The 19,881-nt window shown below is 31.9% G+C and overlaps 1 protein-coding gene across 7 annotated transcripts in view; it reads right to left on the bottom strand.

Annotated features, from left to right (window-relative positions):
• The window catches only part of Sh (Potassium voltage-gated channel protein Shaker), a 566,859-nt gene that overhangs the window by 158,206 nt on the left and 388,772 nt on the right, over window positions 1–19,881 (bottom strand). For all 7 annotated transcript variants that reach the window (XM_072543327.1, XM_072543321.1, XM_072543300.1 and 4 more), the window contains exon 3: window positions 10,759–11,036. In XM_072543327.1, the coding sequence (XP_072399428.1) occupies window positions 10,759–11,036 (278 nt within the window). The remainder of the gene's footprint in view (window positions 1–10,758; window positions 11,037–19,881) is intronic.

Genomic DNA, 19,881 nt, shown 5'->3' with positions numbered 1-19,881 from the left:
ACGTTGGTCTAGAAATTATAAAAAATGCGATGACGCTAAATAGATTCGAAAAAATTAGAAAATTCTTACATTTTAACAATAATGAATTGCATTTATTAAGAGATAATCCAAATCATGATAGGATTCACACACTGAGACCAGTACTGGAACATTTAAACAAGGTATTTTTATATGTTCCACTTAAAGGGAAACTGACAATTGACGAACAATGATGTTCTACAAAAATTTGGCATTTTATAAAACAATATCTAGGCATCACATTATCTAGCCACGGAAAGCTCGAAACTGAAATGGAAGATCTAGTGAATTGAGTAAACAGAGCCGCAGGCTGACTGAATGAAACAATATGGAGAAATAAAAATATCGGGAAAGAAATGAAAGGCAGAATTTACAAAACAGTCATCAGACCAATAATGACATACGCGGCAGAAACACGACCTGGCTCAGAGAGAACAAAAAGGATATTAGAAACAGCAGAGATGAGAACACTTAGAAAAATCGATGGCAAGACACTATAAGACAGAGCTGGAAGAATAGATATACGACAATATCTACGTATGAAACCCCAGATTTAAACTGCTGGTATTGTGTGGTGTAAACGGCTTTGCATATAAATATAAAATATAATCTAGACAAGAGAATTATGAAGCTTGTAGAAATATATCAGAACCAGAACCAGATCTAGGAGCATGTGCAAATATCGATGTGCGACTTGCCAGAATTATACCCAAAAACCTTAATTATCAATTATGCCTTGATAAATTTTATACAACTTTTGATCTGTTAGTGTTTTTGGTCCAAAACGGAATTTTAGTTCTTGAAACAATGCGGCGAAATAGAATTCCTAGTTGCAAATTATCTACAGAAATCGAAATAAAAAATGATTAGGAGAGAACAAGCTATGAGCTTGTAGCTAGCTATAAAAATATAGATATAATTTCTATCGTATGGAAAGACAATTGCTTGGTAACTTTACTGCCCAGTTTTGGTAGACAGCAGCCAATATCTTCTGCAAACAGATTTTATTAACAGTCAAAATCCACTAAAAAAATAAGCTGCGGAGTATATTTACTTGGTGCCAACATAGCTCGACACAAAATACTCATCAAAAGTAAATAATGATACATCCGTACCTTCTACTGGATTGGCAGAATAAAGAAACGGAAACTACGACATTTTCCAAATTTGAGCAGAAGTAGCAAAATGAGTGTGCCTAGTTTGACAAACCACCAACAATAAACAAGGAAGTCCATCTTCCAGCTTAGTAGAAGAGATGATTAGTATTAAAAAAACAAGAGAACTAACTCAACATGTCCCTCCTAAAGATGTACGGCTGGATCAAATTGGCCACTGGATGATATGGACTACGAAGAATCTGTGCAAATTTCCAAATTACACTGGATAATCGTAGACGTGTTGTGAAAAATGTGGTTTGAATTTATGTTTCAATATGAAAAATAACTGTTTTAAAACCATACTGGGTGACTTGATAAAAAGTGATAATTTGATGCATGATGTTGCACATCTGCAACATTGGATTTTTGAATTTTTTAATATTGACGGAACTTAAGAAAAATTTTTGTTATTTTTTATTAGTCAAGACAACGTAAATACATAGTATATCTTTTTTTGTTGAAATTACAAAAGTCATGCATTAAAGGGTTAACGGTGATTTCTGCAAAACTCATCTTTATTTTGGGCTTTTCTTTAAAAAGTTTGGAGGTCTAGTCTTCTCCATTTTCTTGAATTTACAAAGTCATATTATTCGTCGTCTACCGGGATCGAAATGGATTTTTCCTTCCATTATTAGTTGAAAGAAGTTATATCTTTTGTGTATGAATATATGTTCAAGATAAAATGTTTTCCGTTTTTCTGCGATATTTTCACATCTCAATGTTTTCCAGATATTGTAGCGAGCTAATTGTGAACGTCCAGGTTTCCATGCCATATAGTAGGATACTGTGTATATAGCATTTTATCATGCGACATCGTAGATTTAGATCAAGTTCTACAATGGTGAAAAATTGTCTTATTTTTAAATATGCGTTTCTAGCATGTTCTATTCAGCATCTGACTTCTTGTTCTGTTTTTCTATTTTCTGTTTCTCTCATGTATTTAGTATCTTAGATATTTAAACTTTTTAACTTGTTCAATCAGTTTTGTCATTTACCAATATGTTTATGTTTACAGTATTCTTTTTCATGATTACCATTGTTTTCGTGTCCTTTGCGGTCATTTTAAGGTCTTATTTTTAACAGTCTCTCACTACCTTGTTCAGCAGATTTTGTAGTTCTTGTTTTCTTCTGGCAAATAATATGGTCTCGTCGGCATATAGGATGTTATTAACATTTCTTCCTTTGACTTTAATATTTTCTTGACCTCATACAGAGCTAGTGCAAAGATTCTTTTTGAGTACAGGTTAAATAATAATGGCAAGAGTTTACAGCCTTTGGATTGTTATGGTCTCAGTCTCCCCCATCTCCGTTCGAACCAATGTATTTTGATTCCAATAGACTTTACGTATTATGTTGATATCATTTTAATCAATGTTCTTTTTTTGAAAAAAAGTCTATTAGTTTATAACACAAAAATGCATTTTTTTGTTGATATTGACATTTTTTCATGAGCATATTAAAATTAAACAAGGCTTCTTTGATTCCCATACCGTTCCTAAAATAAAATTGTTCTGGCCCCATCTGCTCTTTGCACTTTTTGTAAATTCTTTTGTTATTTATTTTTAGAAGAAGCTTTAAGATTTTTGCAGGAGATCTAAGTTTTTTTCGAAGAGCTCTATAATATCACTGTGGATGTTATCGGTACCAGGAACTTTTCCAGTCGTCATGTTTTTCAATGCGTATTTTATTTAATGTTAGAATAGGTAACTTTGTTAATTCTGTTGGCTGAGAATAGATTTTGTACGAATGTTTTCTATTCGTCATTTATTTCTTCCAATGTTATCAGGACCCTATCATCCATGCATAGTGTACCACTGTGTCTATTAGTTTTATTGACAGTTATTTGTTTTATTTTCTTGTGAAACAGTTTGTTATTGTTTTTTTTTTGTAAGTCTTCTATCTCTTTATATATTTCTAAAAGCCACCTCTCCTTTCATCTTTCTCCCTAGTTGTTATATTTATTGTTATCTATGCTTATGTTATGAGATTCTTGAGTAATGCGATGTGTTATCTTTTGCTTTTTTTCTTCTTTATTTAGTAAGCCTATGTCTGGTTTCGGTTCTTTCTTTTTTAATTTGATTCACTTTGGTTTATTTTTAAATTTGGCTGCAAGCATGATATGGTCGGTAGGAATATCTGCACTGGAACTGGTTTTTGTATTTATGATACTATTGTGATATCTTTGATTAACTAAAATGGAGTATATATGATTTCTGATGCAATTTTCTTTATTTTATTGTGGTGATTTCCACGTGTATAATCTGCGAGCTAGTAGCTTGAACCATGTATTCATAACAATCATGTTCTGTTCTTTGTCGCCTCTTTCATTCCATAATCCCCATCCATTTTCCCAATAATGGCCTAATCATTGAGTTATACAGTGCGACAACCACTTATGGAATAAAATTGTTTGTGTCCTTATTTTAGAAAATAATAAAAAACGTTGAGATACGGGATACGATTTAAACATAAATTTGAATGTACAGGGTGATCCACTCAAGTCTGGCATAGTCCATAATCTGTATTTTATATGAAACACCCTGTATATTTTTATGTTTTTAAAAGCTCCTAACAACCTAATCTCAACGAACTATATCATGTAGGATCTATTATGAATAATACTAGGTGAAATTTTGAAATTAATTATAATTTTCTTCAAGACAATTAATACCTGAGGTAATTGATTGGATTACATTAAAATTAATGTTCAAAATATTGTCCACCTTGTTATTGTTGTTGGCAACAACAGAGTCTCCTATAAAACTAGTCCCGAACTTTGTTTAAAGTTTGAGGTGAAATATTCCGTATTTCTGTAGTTATCCTTTTTTTGAGGTCTTCAATGCTAGTTGGTTGTGTTGCATATACTTTGTTCTTGAGATAACCCCATAGAAAACAATCCAAAGGCGTAAGATCTGGCGACCTAGCTGGCCCTTCGTCCAATACATTTATTGAAGAAGATTTCATTCACGTAATTTCTCACCGTCAAAGCATAATGGGGTGTTGCACCGTCCTGCTGGAACCAGACAGTTTCATGGTAGGGTCGGATCTATTGGACTGGGATATAAGTTAGCCAACTGAGAAAGAACATCGTCTCTTAGCATGCTTAAATATTTTTCAGCTCTGAAATTACCATCTACAAATATAGGACCAATAATATGATCTCCTATAATACCTGCCCAAACATTCAACTTTTGAGGATACTGAGTGTGTGTCTCACGTATCCAATCAGGATTCTCCGCTGACCAATATCTACAGTTTTGTCGGTTTACCTCTTTCTTCAATGTAAATGTTGATTCATCAGAAAAAAGAATTGTGCTAAGAGCTATTTCATTTGTGTTAATTTTATCCATCATTCTTTCGCAGAAATCCATTCTACGATCTGGATCGTCTTCTGTTAGCTCCTGCACAAAAGAAAATTTATTTGGTTGAAGTTTTTCTTCAGATTTTGACGTGGGCACCACAAGGAAGAAGAAAAAGAGGAAGGCCGAGAAGAAGCTGGAGAGAGGGAATTGAAAAAGAACTAGAGGAAAGGGAAATCCCTCCAGACTTATGGTTAAATAGAGAAGAATGGCGGTTAGGAGTCGGAAGGCGTCGGAGAACGCTGTAAACCGATAGTAGTTGTCTTAAGTTTTTCTTCATGGAGACACCTTAGGACAGTTGTGTGACTCACATTATTTTGACGTGAACTTGACGTTGGATTCTCTGCGACACTTAATCCACTTTCACCTCATTTTAGATTAAGTTCGGTTTTCTTTTTAATGGTTTGACATGTCCAAGTTCTCTGAATAAGGCAAGTGAGGATCCTCTGATTAAATAGGTTTGCTACTTCAACTTGACTTCTACAATTCTCCCCGTAACCGATCATCATTAAAATCTCAATGCGGTGGGTCTCAGTTAAATATTTCATTTTTATTTCTGCAAGAAATTAGCTTTTAATTAGGAATTTATTATTTTAATGTAAAATGTCAACACACCAACAACTGATTGATAACAATCCGCAATATTTACCGATTTAGTTTAATTGGCAGACTATCTAGACAGTTTTTACCTATTGATGACAAAAAATGTTAACACGGTTACTAAACAGAAATTTTCCCCAATATACTGACACTTAGAGTAAAAGTGGATTGTCCATATGTAGCTAATTTAAACTAAATTATTAATTTCAAAATTTCACCTTGTATTATACATCATAGAGCCTACATGATATAGTTCGTTGAAATCAGGTTGTTAAGAATCTTTTAAAAATATAAAAATATTTTATTTTCATTAAAAATAAGGATGATGGACTATGCCAGACTTGCGTGGATCACCCTGTACATTTAAATTTAAATTTTCTATAATAAGGATACAAACAATTTTATTCCATAAGTGGTTTCCACACTGTATATTTCAGCTACTATATAACATCTTCCCAGTGAGAAAATAGACGGTTTTGCTCTAATAGCGGGAATAAATAAATGTGATGGGGACGATTGTTCTACCAATGAATTAAATGATGTAAAATATATCTTTACGGATAGTTCGTAAAAGCAATAAAATATAATTTGCGAAAATAAATTCTTAAATGTAAACGATCGAAACATTAATGATTTCACCAGCTATGTTAATATATTACACATAATTACATTTGTAGGCAAATACTTGATTATTACATAGCATGTAAAATAGATGCAGCAATATTAGGGAATAAGCATATAAATATGTTAATAAATAAATACAAATTTACAAAGGTGCATATACAAATATACAAAAGTATTTACAAAGGTAAACTAGAAATCACTGAGTTCCTTATTAACTGTTTTATCAAAATATTCAACAAGCTTTAGTAACATTAAATCCAAGATTTGTTGGAATATTGATATCTATGATCTATGATATCTATGATCTGTCGAGGTCCCTGATACTTATATTCGGTTTGCCATTTCAAGTCCGAACTGTCTAGTGAATTTAGTAATTATTTTTTTGCGAAGTTAGTTACTTTTGGACAGACTAGAAGTGGCTGGAAATTACTATACAACCAAGCACACGTACTTATAGCCAATATTAAACAGACATTAGTAAACAAACTAAATAGTATATAAAATAGAACTTTTACGAATTACCGACAATCAATATTTATTTATTTGCACCATATAATAAATAGTTATGTTAAATTATAACAACTAAAATATATCTTTTAAATATATACTACCCAAAATTTTATGGGTTTAGTATACACTTCCACTATTTATGATAATTCTTCTTTTTTCAATGAAAGAAGTCTGTAATAAAAGTTTATTTAAGCTGTTAATACTGTGAGCTAGGAACTTTTGTGTTGTAGGTTTCCAGCTATGAATCTGTCAAAATATGCCCGAGTTGAGCAAATGGACCTTAGAGGTCTTGCGGTTTCTCTCACATAGAAGTTGTTGCATTCACAGGGTATGTTATAGATACTGTTCTTTGATTTATCTTCTTAGGTTTGGTTTTTGAGTAAGTGTTTTGAATGTTACGATGTTGTACTTATTTTATATCCTTTTTAATTTTTTTGATAAGCCCTTACACATGGTATTTTTGTAATCCTTGAGTCCCTTATTGTAAGTGTTTCTGAGTTGTCTCTTATATTCTGTTGTTTCCTCTTTTCCATCTTCTGGAGTTCTGTGTTTATAAACGAAAATGGGTAGTAATTTTTTGGTAAAACCTTTTTTAGCAGGTTCTTTTCTTTTTGAAAAACTTATTTATTAGAGCAGTGTTTTAAGCTCTATCAAATAATGATTTAATAATTTCTTTTTTGGTGTTTACGCTGTAGTTTAAGTGGTAGTTTAAATATCTGTTGGTGCGAGTTGGTTTTCTGTAAACTTTGGTTGCTATATCCTCTTTTGTAATTAGCACATCCAGAAAAGGAAATAAATTATTGTTTTATTTTTCCATGGTGAATTGGATGAATTCTTCTTTATTGTGGATGTCCATCCGGAATTTTTCCAATATGTACTTCTGATCCATGAGGTTAAATAGAGAATACATCATTCGCATATCTCCAGCCAACTGTGGATTGTCTGTCTAGTTTATGTACATTGTTAGGTTTGAAATCTTCCTTGAATATGTCTGTTGATAATGGAGATAAAGATCAGCCCATGGCTATTCCGAAGCTAATTAAAAAGGATAGGAAACAAGTAAAAGATCTAAGCCTATTGGACCCTATCTTTGACTGTGCCATTACATTTTTCATGGGCTAAGATAACCAAGTTAATAGCTAAGGACATGATGTCACTCGTTACTAAGTCTAGCTGTGAGCTTTCGATGACCAGATTCTACAAGATGACTTTGCCTGCGGACAGCCATTGACTACCTCTGCTTTTTGCTTCGTAGGAGGTATTTTCTATAACGATAAATGCACTCAACATCACCCCTAAATTTTTTCAGAACGTATTCCAGCCTCTGTATGAGATGTTTGCGTAGATAATTCTGCTCGATACACATACTATCCGTGATATATTGGACTTTCAACCAATATGCCTATCGAGCAGTTTCTCTAGTCTTCAGTACGAACGACATGCTTTTGGTATGGACCCCAGCCCTACGGTTGATTGTAGTAGTAGTAGATCTGGTGATTTATATGGCTCAAATAAGTTTATTGCTCATTTGATATACACCAGTTATTCCTAGAACCATAAGCCATGATATCCAATATAGTCTGCTGCCATGTGTCTAGGGTTATTAATTTTATTTTAAACTTAGAAAAGTAAATCCTGAAAAGTTCTTTCAAGATGTCTTTATCTTTCTGTAAATTCCCCTGACACCTTTTAGAGTAGGAGAATACATATATATGAGAGTCCTGTGAGAGAACTTTTTGAAGTCTTGACGTTTGTGCAGTATGTTCCTTCTTCTTGTAATGCATTCCCCACGATTCTCTTTTTGTCCCTTTCTGTTCCTTATTATATTTAATCATCAGCTTCGTAGTTATCATCCCATCTTTTGTCGAAATTAAATTTTCTTCGGTCTTCTGTCCTTTTATTTCTGTTGAAATTTCTTACCGTCTCTGGACAATTATTAACGCTGACATGTTAACCTCTTGAAATCGATTAGCGGCCACTTTTATGTCCAGTATGCCTTACCGTTCCTTTAACCGCGCCGAAACAATATTTTAGGTCAGCTTGATATATTTTCTGGTTTGTTTTACGAGGTTTATGATAAGCTTTCTTGATAGGCTTATTACCTGATATTTCAAAACAGATGTTCTGAAGAGGATACCTTATCTGACACATACCGTTTTTACTTATTCCATCCACGTGAGTTATGGACAGAGGTCAATTACCTCCTTTCGTTTTGAAGTTACGAAAGGTGGTTTTTTGCCGACGTTTGGTATGTCTAAATAATGTTCCATAAGACACTGTAGTAATATATCACCTCTTTTATTGGTGTTTGTACTATTCCAGGTCAAACAGTGTGCATTCATATTCCAGTTGATGACTCATTGCAGTCAATTTTTTCAGCAATGTCTTCTTGTTCCAGTTGCCTTCGTGGTGGTTTTTGGTGATCATTATATGGGAGGTATAAATTATCTTCTTCGTAGGTGTGGCCTCTATTGTCTTCATCTTTCACCGTCAGTAAATTGCTGAAACAAAGGGATCACTCATCAATATCAATGTTTTGATATGTCGTTTGACTATTATAGAGTCCATTTTTTCTGCAATAGTTTACTAGCTATTTTAACTTCATTAGTGATCGTTATTCGGTATTAACTTACATAGATAAGAAATATGCTGGTTCAAGGATACTAGACTTTTCTTCATACTTCTTCCGTATATTGTGTATATGTAAGTTATTCATATATATATATATATATATATATATATATATATATATATATATATATATATATATATATATATATATATATATATATATATATATATATATATAGACCTCTTATTTTGCCCTTGTAAATACAGGGCTCTTGTATTAAAGCTACATCGAACCTTCCCATATCAAGAGTTTTACCGAAACTGCTTACCTATGCTGGAGATTCGCCTGTAGCACTTTGATTAGAGCCATTAAGGCTTGTTATGGGTGTGAAAGATGCCTTTACAAGCCTGTAACACGCCTTAAAATGAGCAACCTGAAATTCTTTGTAGTATACCTCGTCGATAGTGTAGACTATGTAGACTAGCGTAATTAAAAAAATGTAATTCTTTAGCATGACACCAGTTACTGTTCATCCATTTTAAATTTTAATAAATCATTTAAATAATACCTTTCATCCATACCCATCCGTATGGTTGCGCCTATAAGGCCCTAATGATTTTTACTATTTGTTGCCTTAAGCATGAGTTCAATATAATACTGAACTTTTAAAAACAACGGCATGTTTAATTTACTCATAAGTTATGAAAATAAAACATAAAGGTTTTACATCTTTTATACTCAATGTAACGTAAATATGTTATTATATATATATATATATATATATATATATATATATATATATATATATATATATATATATAATATATATATATATATAATATATATATATATATAATATATATATATATATAATATATATATATATATAATATATATATATATATATATATATATATATATATATATATATATATATATATATACTAAGGTACACTCGAAGAGTGGTGGGTTTTTCGGTCAAAGTGGAGAAATAAAAGACAAAGAAGGTGGCTACTTCATCTATTTATTGAAGACGTTTCGCTTTCTGCTCAGAAAGCATCATCAGTTCATCTAAAAATAACAATATGAAACCAAAACATCCAAGGAGAAATTACAACAAAAGTGTGTTACCTTACAAAGACATGTAGCAGTCAATGATGTTAAAAATATGAAAAAACATTAGCTTTTAATTTTAAAATGAAAAAGCTAATTTATTGAATAAATTTGTTGGAAGTGCATTCGTATGATCTTTTTAGTTCTTTACACTTTAAAATTAACCTTAATGTTTTTTACTTAAGTTTTTATAATAACTTTTTAATACATGTATTTTTATCACATGTTCTTTTGCTGTGCTAATTTTGTTAAATTGCAAACTATACCTAGTTTCAATTAATTATTTTATACAACGTTAACTCTGAATGTCCAGTTTCGTAAGTTTTTTCATATTTTTAACATCATTGACTGCTACATGTCTTTGTAAGGTAACACACTTTTGTTGTAATTTCTCCTTGGATGTTTTGGTTTCATATTGTTCTTTTTAGATGAACTGATGATGCTTTCTGAGCAGAAAGCGAAACGTCTTCAATAAATAGATGAAGTAGCCACCTTCTTTGTCTTTTATTTCTCCACTTTGACCGAAAAACCCACCACTCTTCGAGTGTACCTTAGTTTATTTTGGATTAACGGTCTTACTCCTTTTCTCTCTCTCTATATATATATATATATATATATATATATATATATATATATATATATATATATATATATATATATATATATATATATTTATAGATATTCACAGTTCTTTTTTATTTCATAGGTTAGTGTGAAAGATACCCACGCTGAATTTGGGCACGATGTTTATAGAAGTTTAGTGTAGATTGGTCATAAGTGACTAGTTTAATTTGTGAATACTAACCCCTCATCTTCCCGAAACTTGTTGATGGCCAACTCCCCCAGTTCGTAGAATTTGATTTCTTCGGAAAAGACGTCGAGCGGGACGTTGACCGGCCTTCGTAACCGGCCGCCACTCTGGTAATAGTAAAGGATGGCGTCGAAGGAGGGGCGATTTCTGTCAAAGAAGTATTCATTTCGCAGAGGGTCGAAATAACGGATACGACGTGCTGGATCACCCAGTAGAGTATCGGGAAATTGGTTAAGCGTCCTCAGTTGTGTCTCGAACCGGAGGCCGCTGACCTAAAACACAAATCAGGTATTAAATCAAATTATCAATCAAATCAAAATTGATTTTAAATTGAAAATTAAACACGAATAAAATCAGGAATTATTATGGTATATTGGATATTAAAGATGTTTGAAATGGTTTAAAATATGCACATAAAAGAGAATAATGTGCAAGGCCTGACACTATTTTATTAAAGGTAGGCAATACTAGCAAATTATTCCCAACTATTGAGCACGTCTACATTACTTAAATTTTCTGTATCTGACATATATATGGCATAAGTAAGAATCAAAAACCAGTCAAAACAGTTAAAATTTGAGCCACTTTTAAAGACAGTTTTAAAGGACTGAAAAAATCTGAATGTCGTGTGTTGGTATAACAGTGCTTCACGATGAGAAGAAATACTTTAAAAATAAGCAATAACTTGAAAGTATCCTTAGTACCCTACTTCGTAAGAAACAATGTTTTATATGTAACTGTTGATTGCTCTGGTAATCAAAATTCGGTAATTTTCCGGATAATATTCGTTTTTTAAGAAGTTTTTGATAAAATTGTTTTAACCGGTCGTAAATAAAAAGTTCCTAAATTAGACTACGTAAAGATATCCTAAGACCTTTTATTCACTATGTAGCAAAAAATAGTTATCAATAAAAATGCTATATTCAAAGTGGGTAACTTTGCTCGCAATCGATTAAATAAAACAAAGCGTCATAGATTCAAAATGTTTTAATTTTTTTATGCATTAAGCATTTTTGTATCATGTGTAACAATATTTATAAAAGAAGGTCTCTTTATTCCCAAGTCAAAGAGGTCAGTTAAGATGATAAAAGATTCAATTGTGACAGAATTATATGAATTGCAGTTCGAATTGGCTCTTATCATATTTTAAAGATCTAATCTTCAGCAACTATTGACTGTGCGTATACCTCTAAAGAAAAGAATACAATTTGAAGGCAAAAACAAATCGTTGTACTAAATAGACATGGAATTGTTGGGATCGGTGTATCACCATACATGAAGCCTGCTGCTAAATAAGACCTTAGAAATTTTGTCTAATAGTTGTTGTTTTATTTGGTATACATAGAATATTAGTAAAGGATAATGAAGCTATCTTTTGATTCTGAAGCAACACTTCCCCTCTGGACCGTTCCACCAAAAACTCAGAACAGAGTTTAAAAAAGTATAAGAAACTATCTTATTTGGGGTATACTGTAATAATTACCAAATAAAACCAAAGTAAAGAGGACTTTTTTTAAATTTTTTCTAATTAACATAAAAATCTCTTTATTTTAACCTTACTTTTAATTTAAAAAAAAAACTTACTCTTAAAATAATCATTATCGACATATTTGTTGAGAAAGGATAAATAAAGGTTACAATATATAGTAAAGAGAGAGAAGATACAAATTGAAGCATTCAAAATGTGGATCTACAGGAGTATACTAAAAATATCGTATGTGGACCATGTCACCAATGCTGAGGTCCTACAGCGTATGACAAAAAAAAAGAAGTGCTTAATTTAGTGAAACAACGTAAGCTTGAGTACCTCGGGCACGTGATGTGGAACGAAGAAAAATATCGAATTCTTCAACTCGCTATGCAGGGTAAAGTATTTGGCAGGAGAAGACCGGGACGCCGTCGTATCTCGTGGTGAAAAAACCTCCGACAATGGTTTGGGATGACCTCCGCAGAGCTGTTTCGCACAGCAGTCAACAAAACCATGATAGCCTTGATGATCGCCAACATTCGGATCGGATAAGGCACTGAAGAAGAAGAAGAGAGAAGAAGTGTGACAGAATGAGACATATAAAATGTATGTGATTACACCATAACATAAGTTCTGTATAGCATTTTCAAATCTTCGTCTTTGGCTCAGGACATGATAGAAAAACCTGGAAAAGTCTATTCAGATAATCCACAGTACTTCTGACGACTTTGATATATAGAAGAATCACAAAGTTTTAGGTCGGCAAGATCATGCACCGACGTTATATTTATTTTTAATGAGGCATTAGAATAAAACAAACTGGCATATCTATGTTTCGTGCACCTTAAGACGGCATTTAACAGGATCAAATTAAATGACTTAGTTCTCTACTTATTATATTGGAAGAGGAACAAATATTATTTTATATTTATCAAAATGCCTCATTGCAAAGAACAAAAATACATTAAATTTTCAACAGGCATTCTGAAAAGATTTTCCCAAAAATTTTTGTATGGAACAAACTTTGACAAAAATAGACAGTATTGAATAAAGATTACAAAAATAATTATCAAAACGAACAAAAAAAGAAATTAAGTTAATTCTAGAGTGAACTAACTGTATACAAGGTTAGCACGTTCTTTACTTCTGGAGTTATTTTATGTGCAGTTTAAACATTATTTCAATTAGGTGGAAATTAGTTCAGTAAGAAAGTTCAGTTTTTGAAAGATTTAGCTGACGATTTGTTGTAAACTACTTTTGTAAATAACTTTTTAACAAGGATTTTTTGGAAGGCGTTAATAAACTTTAGTTTATGGAAAAACAACTTAGTTATTCACGTTCACGACTTTCCTGGTGCAATTTCAGAAATGCCAAAACATATATTACAAAACTTCCAAAAAATATCGAAAACAAAATTTCGTAGACTTGAAGTAAAAATGTAAATTAGACTTAGTTGTTTAAGATAGATTATGCCTCTGCGCCCTATTGTCTTGTGTATTCAGTATCCTTTTGAAAACCTTTTAAAATATTTAAAAAACATTATTTTCATTCTCAAGACTCTGATCACGTGATCACCTACAATCTAAACTCAAAAATATACATTTACCTCGAAAATAAACATTAGTTTCTCTCGATGATGTATCTTTATGTACTAATATTTTAGTAGCTTTTGTAAAAGATATTATTAAAAAAACGTGTGACGAAAAAAAGTGTTTACAGAGATCTATACAATAGCACCGAAAAATGACAGCATCCTTACCACAATCCTTTTGTTACTAGGACTTAGACTACTTAATTGCTGCAATGATTCTACTATTTACTAGAGAGTTTTCCAGGTTTTGCCATAGTTTTCTTACTTGATCACTTCATTTTCCTATCAAAGTTTTTTTAATTTTTCATTTCAGTCTACCCAATCTCGGTGGTACTAGCCACTGAGATACATGTGTAGTTTTCGCAACAGTCGCTAGAATCTTTTTTGAGAATGGGAATAATCCACACTTCTTTACAAGTTTTTTGGGATTTTCTCTGAAATTCTTCCCGTTTATATATCTTGGAAATACCCCTTTAATATAATATTTGAATATTTCCAATCGTTTTTAGTTCTACCACTATACATGCAAGTCCCGAATATGAAAAAATGGAATAAGTCGGTTAAAATAAATATCAAAAGGGTAGTTGCTGGCTAAATTTGTGATGAAAACAAAAATATTAAAGTAGCAGAGACCGAGTTAGATATATTAGTGCAGTATCATGTTATATATGTTTATGCGACGCCGCTGGTAGAATTATCTAGAATTACGCGACGCCACTGACATAAAAATTAGATAATCCTAGAATAAATAACAACGAACAACATACAAATTAATATAAATAAAGAACAATGAAATAAATTCCAAAAATGACAAAGAAGTAGGTACAAAATGTTCCCAGTTTTTGTCAGTATTCAAGTTAGTTGGAGTCTGTTAGAAATGAGTTCCATGTGGCAAGAATGCATGACGGGCGGTGGACCAAAAATATTACAGTATGGAGACCACGAGCTGACCAGAAGAAGCAAAGGTAGACCACCTACACAATGGTCGGATGACGTCAAAAGAATTGCTGGGAATTTGCTGCAGGAAGCTCAAGAACGATAGAACTGAAAGAAATTAGCGGAGGCCTATGTTCAACTTTGGACGCAGAAAGCGAGATGATGATGATGAGCTACAATTTTACCTTATATTAAGTTTATTTTGACTTTGCGATTACAATTTAAACAAATTTTGCTTTTGTTATTTGCTAAAAAAATGTTCTAATAATGATTAGAATTGAGATCACGAAGTCGAAATATAATTACCTTGTATAAGTAACCCTTTCAGATATGTAGAATTACCATTATTATGAATAGATATACCGTTATTATTTTCGTTGAAAGTGATCCTTTCGTAATCTTCTTTAGAGCTCCTAGAGTACAGTCACTAGAAAGAGAAAAATGTGTACGACAGCGTAACCGACCACAGAAATCTCTTTCATCTTGAGAGGCTCTTTCAGACAGATAAGTGTACTTCAAATGATGTCAAAAATAACGAAAAAACTTAAAGACGAAATAAACAAAAGGACCGCAGTTAGACAATTTGATACTGTTACAGCAATTCGAATTTTGGGAAAACCGTTCGACATTTCAGTAGTGTCACAGCGTCAATAAAATTAAAAAGGCAAAGAAGGGAAAAAGCCAGCTTTCAACAAAGTCGATGATAAATTATAAGATAACTGTAGGACTAGCGCAGGGCAACGTAAATGGACCACCATTTTATTTATTATATACTTCTGATATTGCTCTAACCGATAACATACAGCAACCTTCAAAAATGATGCATAATACAGCAAATTTGTCCTTAGATGATGATCCAGTAACAGCCACTGAAAAACAATTAAAATTATCTCAACCTACTGACACATGGGCTAGAGAAATGGACATGGAGAAGGCCAACAGACTCAGAAAGCACACGTAATTTAAGAAGTACATGTCTGACAATAAACATAGATTAAACGCCCATTCCCATTAAGATATAAGTAAAATATCTATTACTTTTTCTTGTTAAAAAATTAACATGTACATCACATATATTATCTAGGAGACGTCAACTTGCTCCTAAAGTAAAAATCACAAACTGGCTAATAAATAAAATAAAATCACAGCTATCTATGGAAAATAAAAAACTGTATAAACAACAAATTTGAAACCAATCTGGATATATGAAACGGAACTATGGGGACGCAGTAAAAAGATCCAACCTAAATATTCTTTGAACGTTTCATTAAAAAATGCCCAGTATATTAATAAGTGGCACCTGGTATTTATGGAACCAAACGATACACAATGATCTAAACATACTGTATGTAACTGAAGTGCAAAAACTTATCGACGCCACATTACAGATCACGTAAATAATAGTCTAATAATAGAATTGTTCAACCAATCAGTATAGATAAGACTTGACAAACTGGTTTTAAGACTTAAACGATTTACCGGGAACCATTGGTGGATAGTACCTGAGTCAACCCCTTTCTCTAAATCATATTTACTAATTATTCTATATATTTATTGAGTATATTGTAAGAAATAAATAAATAAAAAAAATATTTTTTGTATATAATTTTATAGTTGTAAAGTAAAGGGTTATCATTTCTGCATGACTTTTGTTATTGGATACTTTATTGAGGCCAATTTAGTGATAATTAAAGAAAGTCGTAGATAATATTATAGCAATTTTTAGCTTGAATCATTGGTCATATAGCCATGTCATAGCTAAAAACATATTTGCCATAATGTTATATTAGATTTACTTCTATTTAATTCTTATAGAAATATATTTCTTTAAATATATGTACATCGTAATTTTACGCCCTGACAGCAAATTGTTGCATTATATCATATAGCTAAATCTAAAAGTATGATCTTTTTGTTTATCCTGTATAATATATTGTAGTGTTACTTTCTAGTATGCTGCTATTATTCAGACTATTGTTCTCATCCAAAGGCTATAATGGACATTTTCCGATTTTCCGGATTGAAAATAAAACATCAAAAAAACAGATAAAAGGAAAACCTATCGGGAACAACGTGCAGAAAATCGCGCACATATGTGGGAGCGCATGCGCCCCTAATTCATGCAGCAAATTTATAAAATAGGTGTTTACAAGGGAAGCACAACGGCAACGGTGGACTGCATCGGTAGCGGCAAACGAGAAAGACAACCTCTGGCTCTGGCTCTTATAGATCGATCTTTCCTGGTGAGGAAATGCTTATTTCATCACTGGAAACAGGAAGTGCTCAACGTCTATCGTTGGGCTATATTTTCCGCAGTTTTAAATTTAACTAAATATGTATTTGAACAGTAGATACAATAATTTTTTGTTTAGCTAATAAAAATCTAAATAAATGTCAAAATCATTTGAGTTTTTCATACTTCTCTATTATTTGCTTTATTACGATATATTCTTATTATAAAACGATAAAACATATATTTTTACTTAGAATATAAAAAAAAACATCCGATCAAATGAGCATTTAGTTTACAATTTCTTCTTATTAACAACATTAATTAAGATACCAATACAATTTGGAAGGCTAAAAAATGCATATTTTCAAAAAAACTTCTCACCTCCTTTATTAGATACGAACATAAAATATTAAAATCGAATATCATTTTTAAATATGATTTTTTCTTTTAATTAAACAAAAAAAAAAATTAGTTATTATAAACTAAAAAGAGGGCGCTAGAGGGTTTTCTAGGAGGCGCCTCAGTTAACGTCTCAAAAAAGGTGACCGATGACAGACACTAATTATTCTTGGATTGGAACATCCGTAACAAAAAAATCCAACAGGATTACTTTAATAAAGCGCCCTTACAAGACAATTAACCACCAAATTTTGACATGCAAAAATTGGTAAAAAAAATCAATTTTTTTCAACTTTTTCGTCAAGTGTCAGCCATTTTGATTTTTAATATTAATTTTCGATTAAAAATGGTTGCTTGTCTTGCAAGACCTTCTTCTTTAAGTAATCCCGTTGGAATTTTTTGTTTAAGATGTACCAATCCTGAAAGTTAGTGTCTGCCATCACATACCTTTTTTTGGCGCTCTCTAGAAAACAAACTATTTATGAGAACTAAAAAAAAAGTTATGTTTAATTCAAGGATAAAGTCATATTTAAAAAAAAATCGTATTTAATAAAGGACCTGAAATTTTTTTTTTTTTGAAAACAATCATTTGTTAGCCTTCTAATCCGTACTATTACCTAGCATTATAAATTAATTCGACTTCACAAATAGACCTAGAAGACAAAAAGCAGCTATGTAAGCGGTGCAGATGAAGATATCTAAGGTTGAGGGATAGAAGAACATACTCAGAATGATATAAAGCTTATAGATCTGAAGTTAGAAAATGTACAGTATTTTAAACCAATGTTACTTTATCATGCCGTTCCACTTTGATGAGGGAATGAGGCCTGCGCAAGGTACAGACGTACTGTACTGTGATTATATCTTCCAATTTAAATTACAGATACATTTTTGGATTTTATACTACCGTGTTAAATTTTTTGTTTTCCTGGTCCCCGCCTGATTCGATCGGTATGTGCTTCCCTATATGAAGAAAGTCGACTGAGGGCTGGATACTTTCTATTTATGTGTGCTGAGAAAGAGTCCCTTATTATTAGAGAGGATTTTTGGAACTTTCACGGAGTGTTAGTTTGGTTAGGAGAGTTGTTGGCAGTTCAAAAATTCTTCAAATCTAAATGTATACTGGAGATCAAAATTGGATATTTGAAGGTGACATTAGCTCGTCTTATTTAACCGATTCCATATGCAGTTTAATATAAAAAATTATTCTATGTAAACCGTAAATCCTAATGAATCAAAACCCGTGACAATCACTTCTACGCATGAGGTGTAAGGAGAGGTATAAAATATTCGATAACACTGGTGTATCTTAAATTGTTACGCACTGTATGCCCCAGTTTAAAGAACGCCTAGAAATAAAATAAATTGCTCTAAATAGTCGCTTATTAAAATCTTTGAGGAGATTAGAGAGTAAGAAAAGAATTTAAAGACCAAAGAATAGGGTGATATGTTAAAACATCTAAAACAAAGAATAAAGAAAACGCTTTAAAGGCGTAGGAAAAATCTATTTACTATCAATTGTGACCTATTGTTGTACGATACAGAAGGTAGATTGTTTATCTATTAAAGATAACTAATTCCATTCAAATAGTATTGGCTTTGTAATTAGCTGTAGATCAACAATACAATAAAATAAAGCGGTAACGACTGGACTCAGTAGATTGTCAAAAATCAAGTAGGCTGAGAAGACATGTCAAATTCCTTAGCAACCAGACAGTAAGTTCGTAGTTACCATTGGATATGTTAATATTAAATTGATTTGTTGTGTTACATCAATTTAGACGTTTGCACTAGTATCTTTTTGAGAAATATCACCCTAATAGAAATTATTTGAAATTACAATGGTGCTGTCAGAAATACAGCAAATAGAAGTTTTGATGATCTTAGTTACGGCGATCGTAAAATAAGTATGACGGAAGTATGCGATATCTTTAGTAAAAATATCCTGATCGAGTACCAATAATAAAAGCGATGGTAAGCAAAATATTGCATAAATGTAATGATTTTTGCAATGTTAAAGATAAGTTCAAGAGGGGCAGACCCACTGTTTCCGACGGCAATCAATTAATTACTTGAAATTGAAGAAAATCCTCATTCTTCAATTACAACTTTATCAACTAACAATGAGACCTGTAGTGGTGCTATTTATGAAATTCTGAAAAAGGCCAAATTACATCTATATAAAATTAAATTTATACATGAACTCAATGAAGACGACTTTGATAGACGTATGGAGTTTTGAGAAAATATGCAAGAATTGTGTAATCGAAATAATGAATTTGAATATAATATCTTGTTTTCCGACAAGGCCACTTTTTGTTTAAATGCGCAACAGAAATCCCAGTTGGACAATGGAAGTTTAGACCCAATATCCCCAAAAAGTAAATGTATGGGCTGGAATTGTTAGGAATACCATTGTAAGACCGTATTTTTTTGACAGTACGGTGACAGGTGAAAGATATTTAAATATGTTGCAAACCTACGTAGGTC

Source organism: Diabrotica undecimpunctata, chromosome 1, assembly GCF_040954645.1.
Source record: "Diabrotica undecimpunctata isolate CICGRU chromosome 1, icDiaUnde3, whole genome shotgun sequence".
In the NCBI taxonomy this organism is placed as follows: Eukaryota; Metazoa; Arthropoda; class Insecta; order Coleoptera; family Chrysomelidae; genus Diabrotica; species Diabrotica undecimpunctata.
The sequence above is the reverse complement of the archived record's forward strand: the minus strand, read 5'-3'. Positions and strand labels throughout refer to the sequence as shown.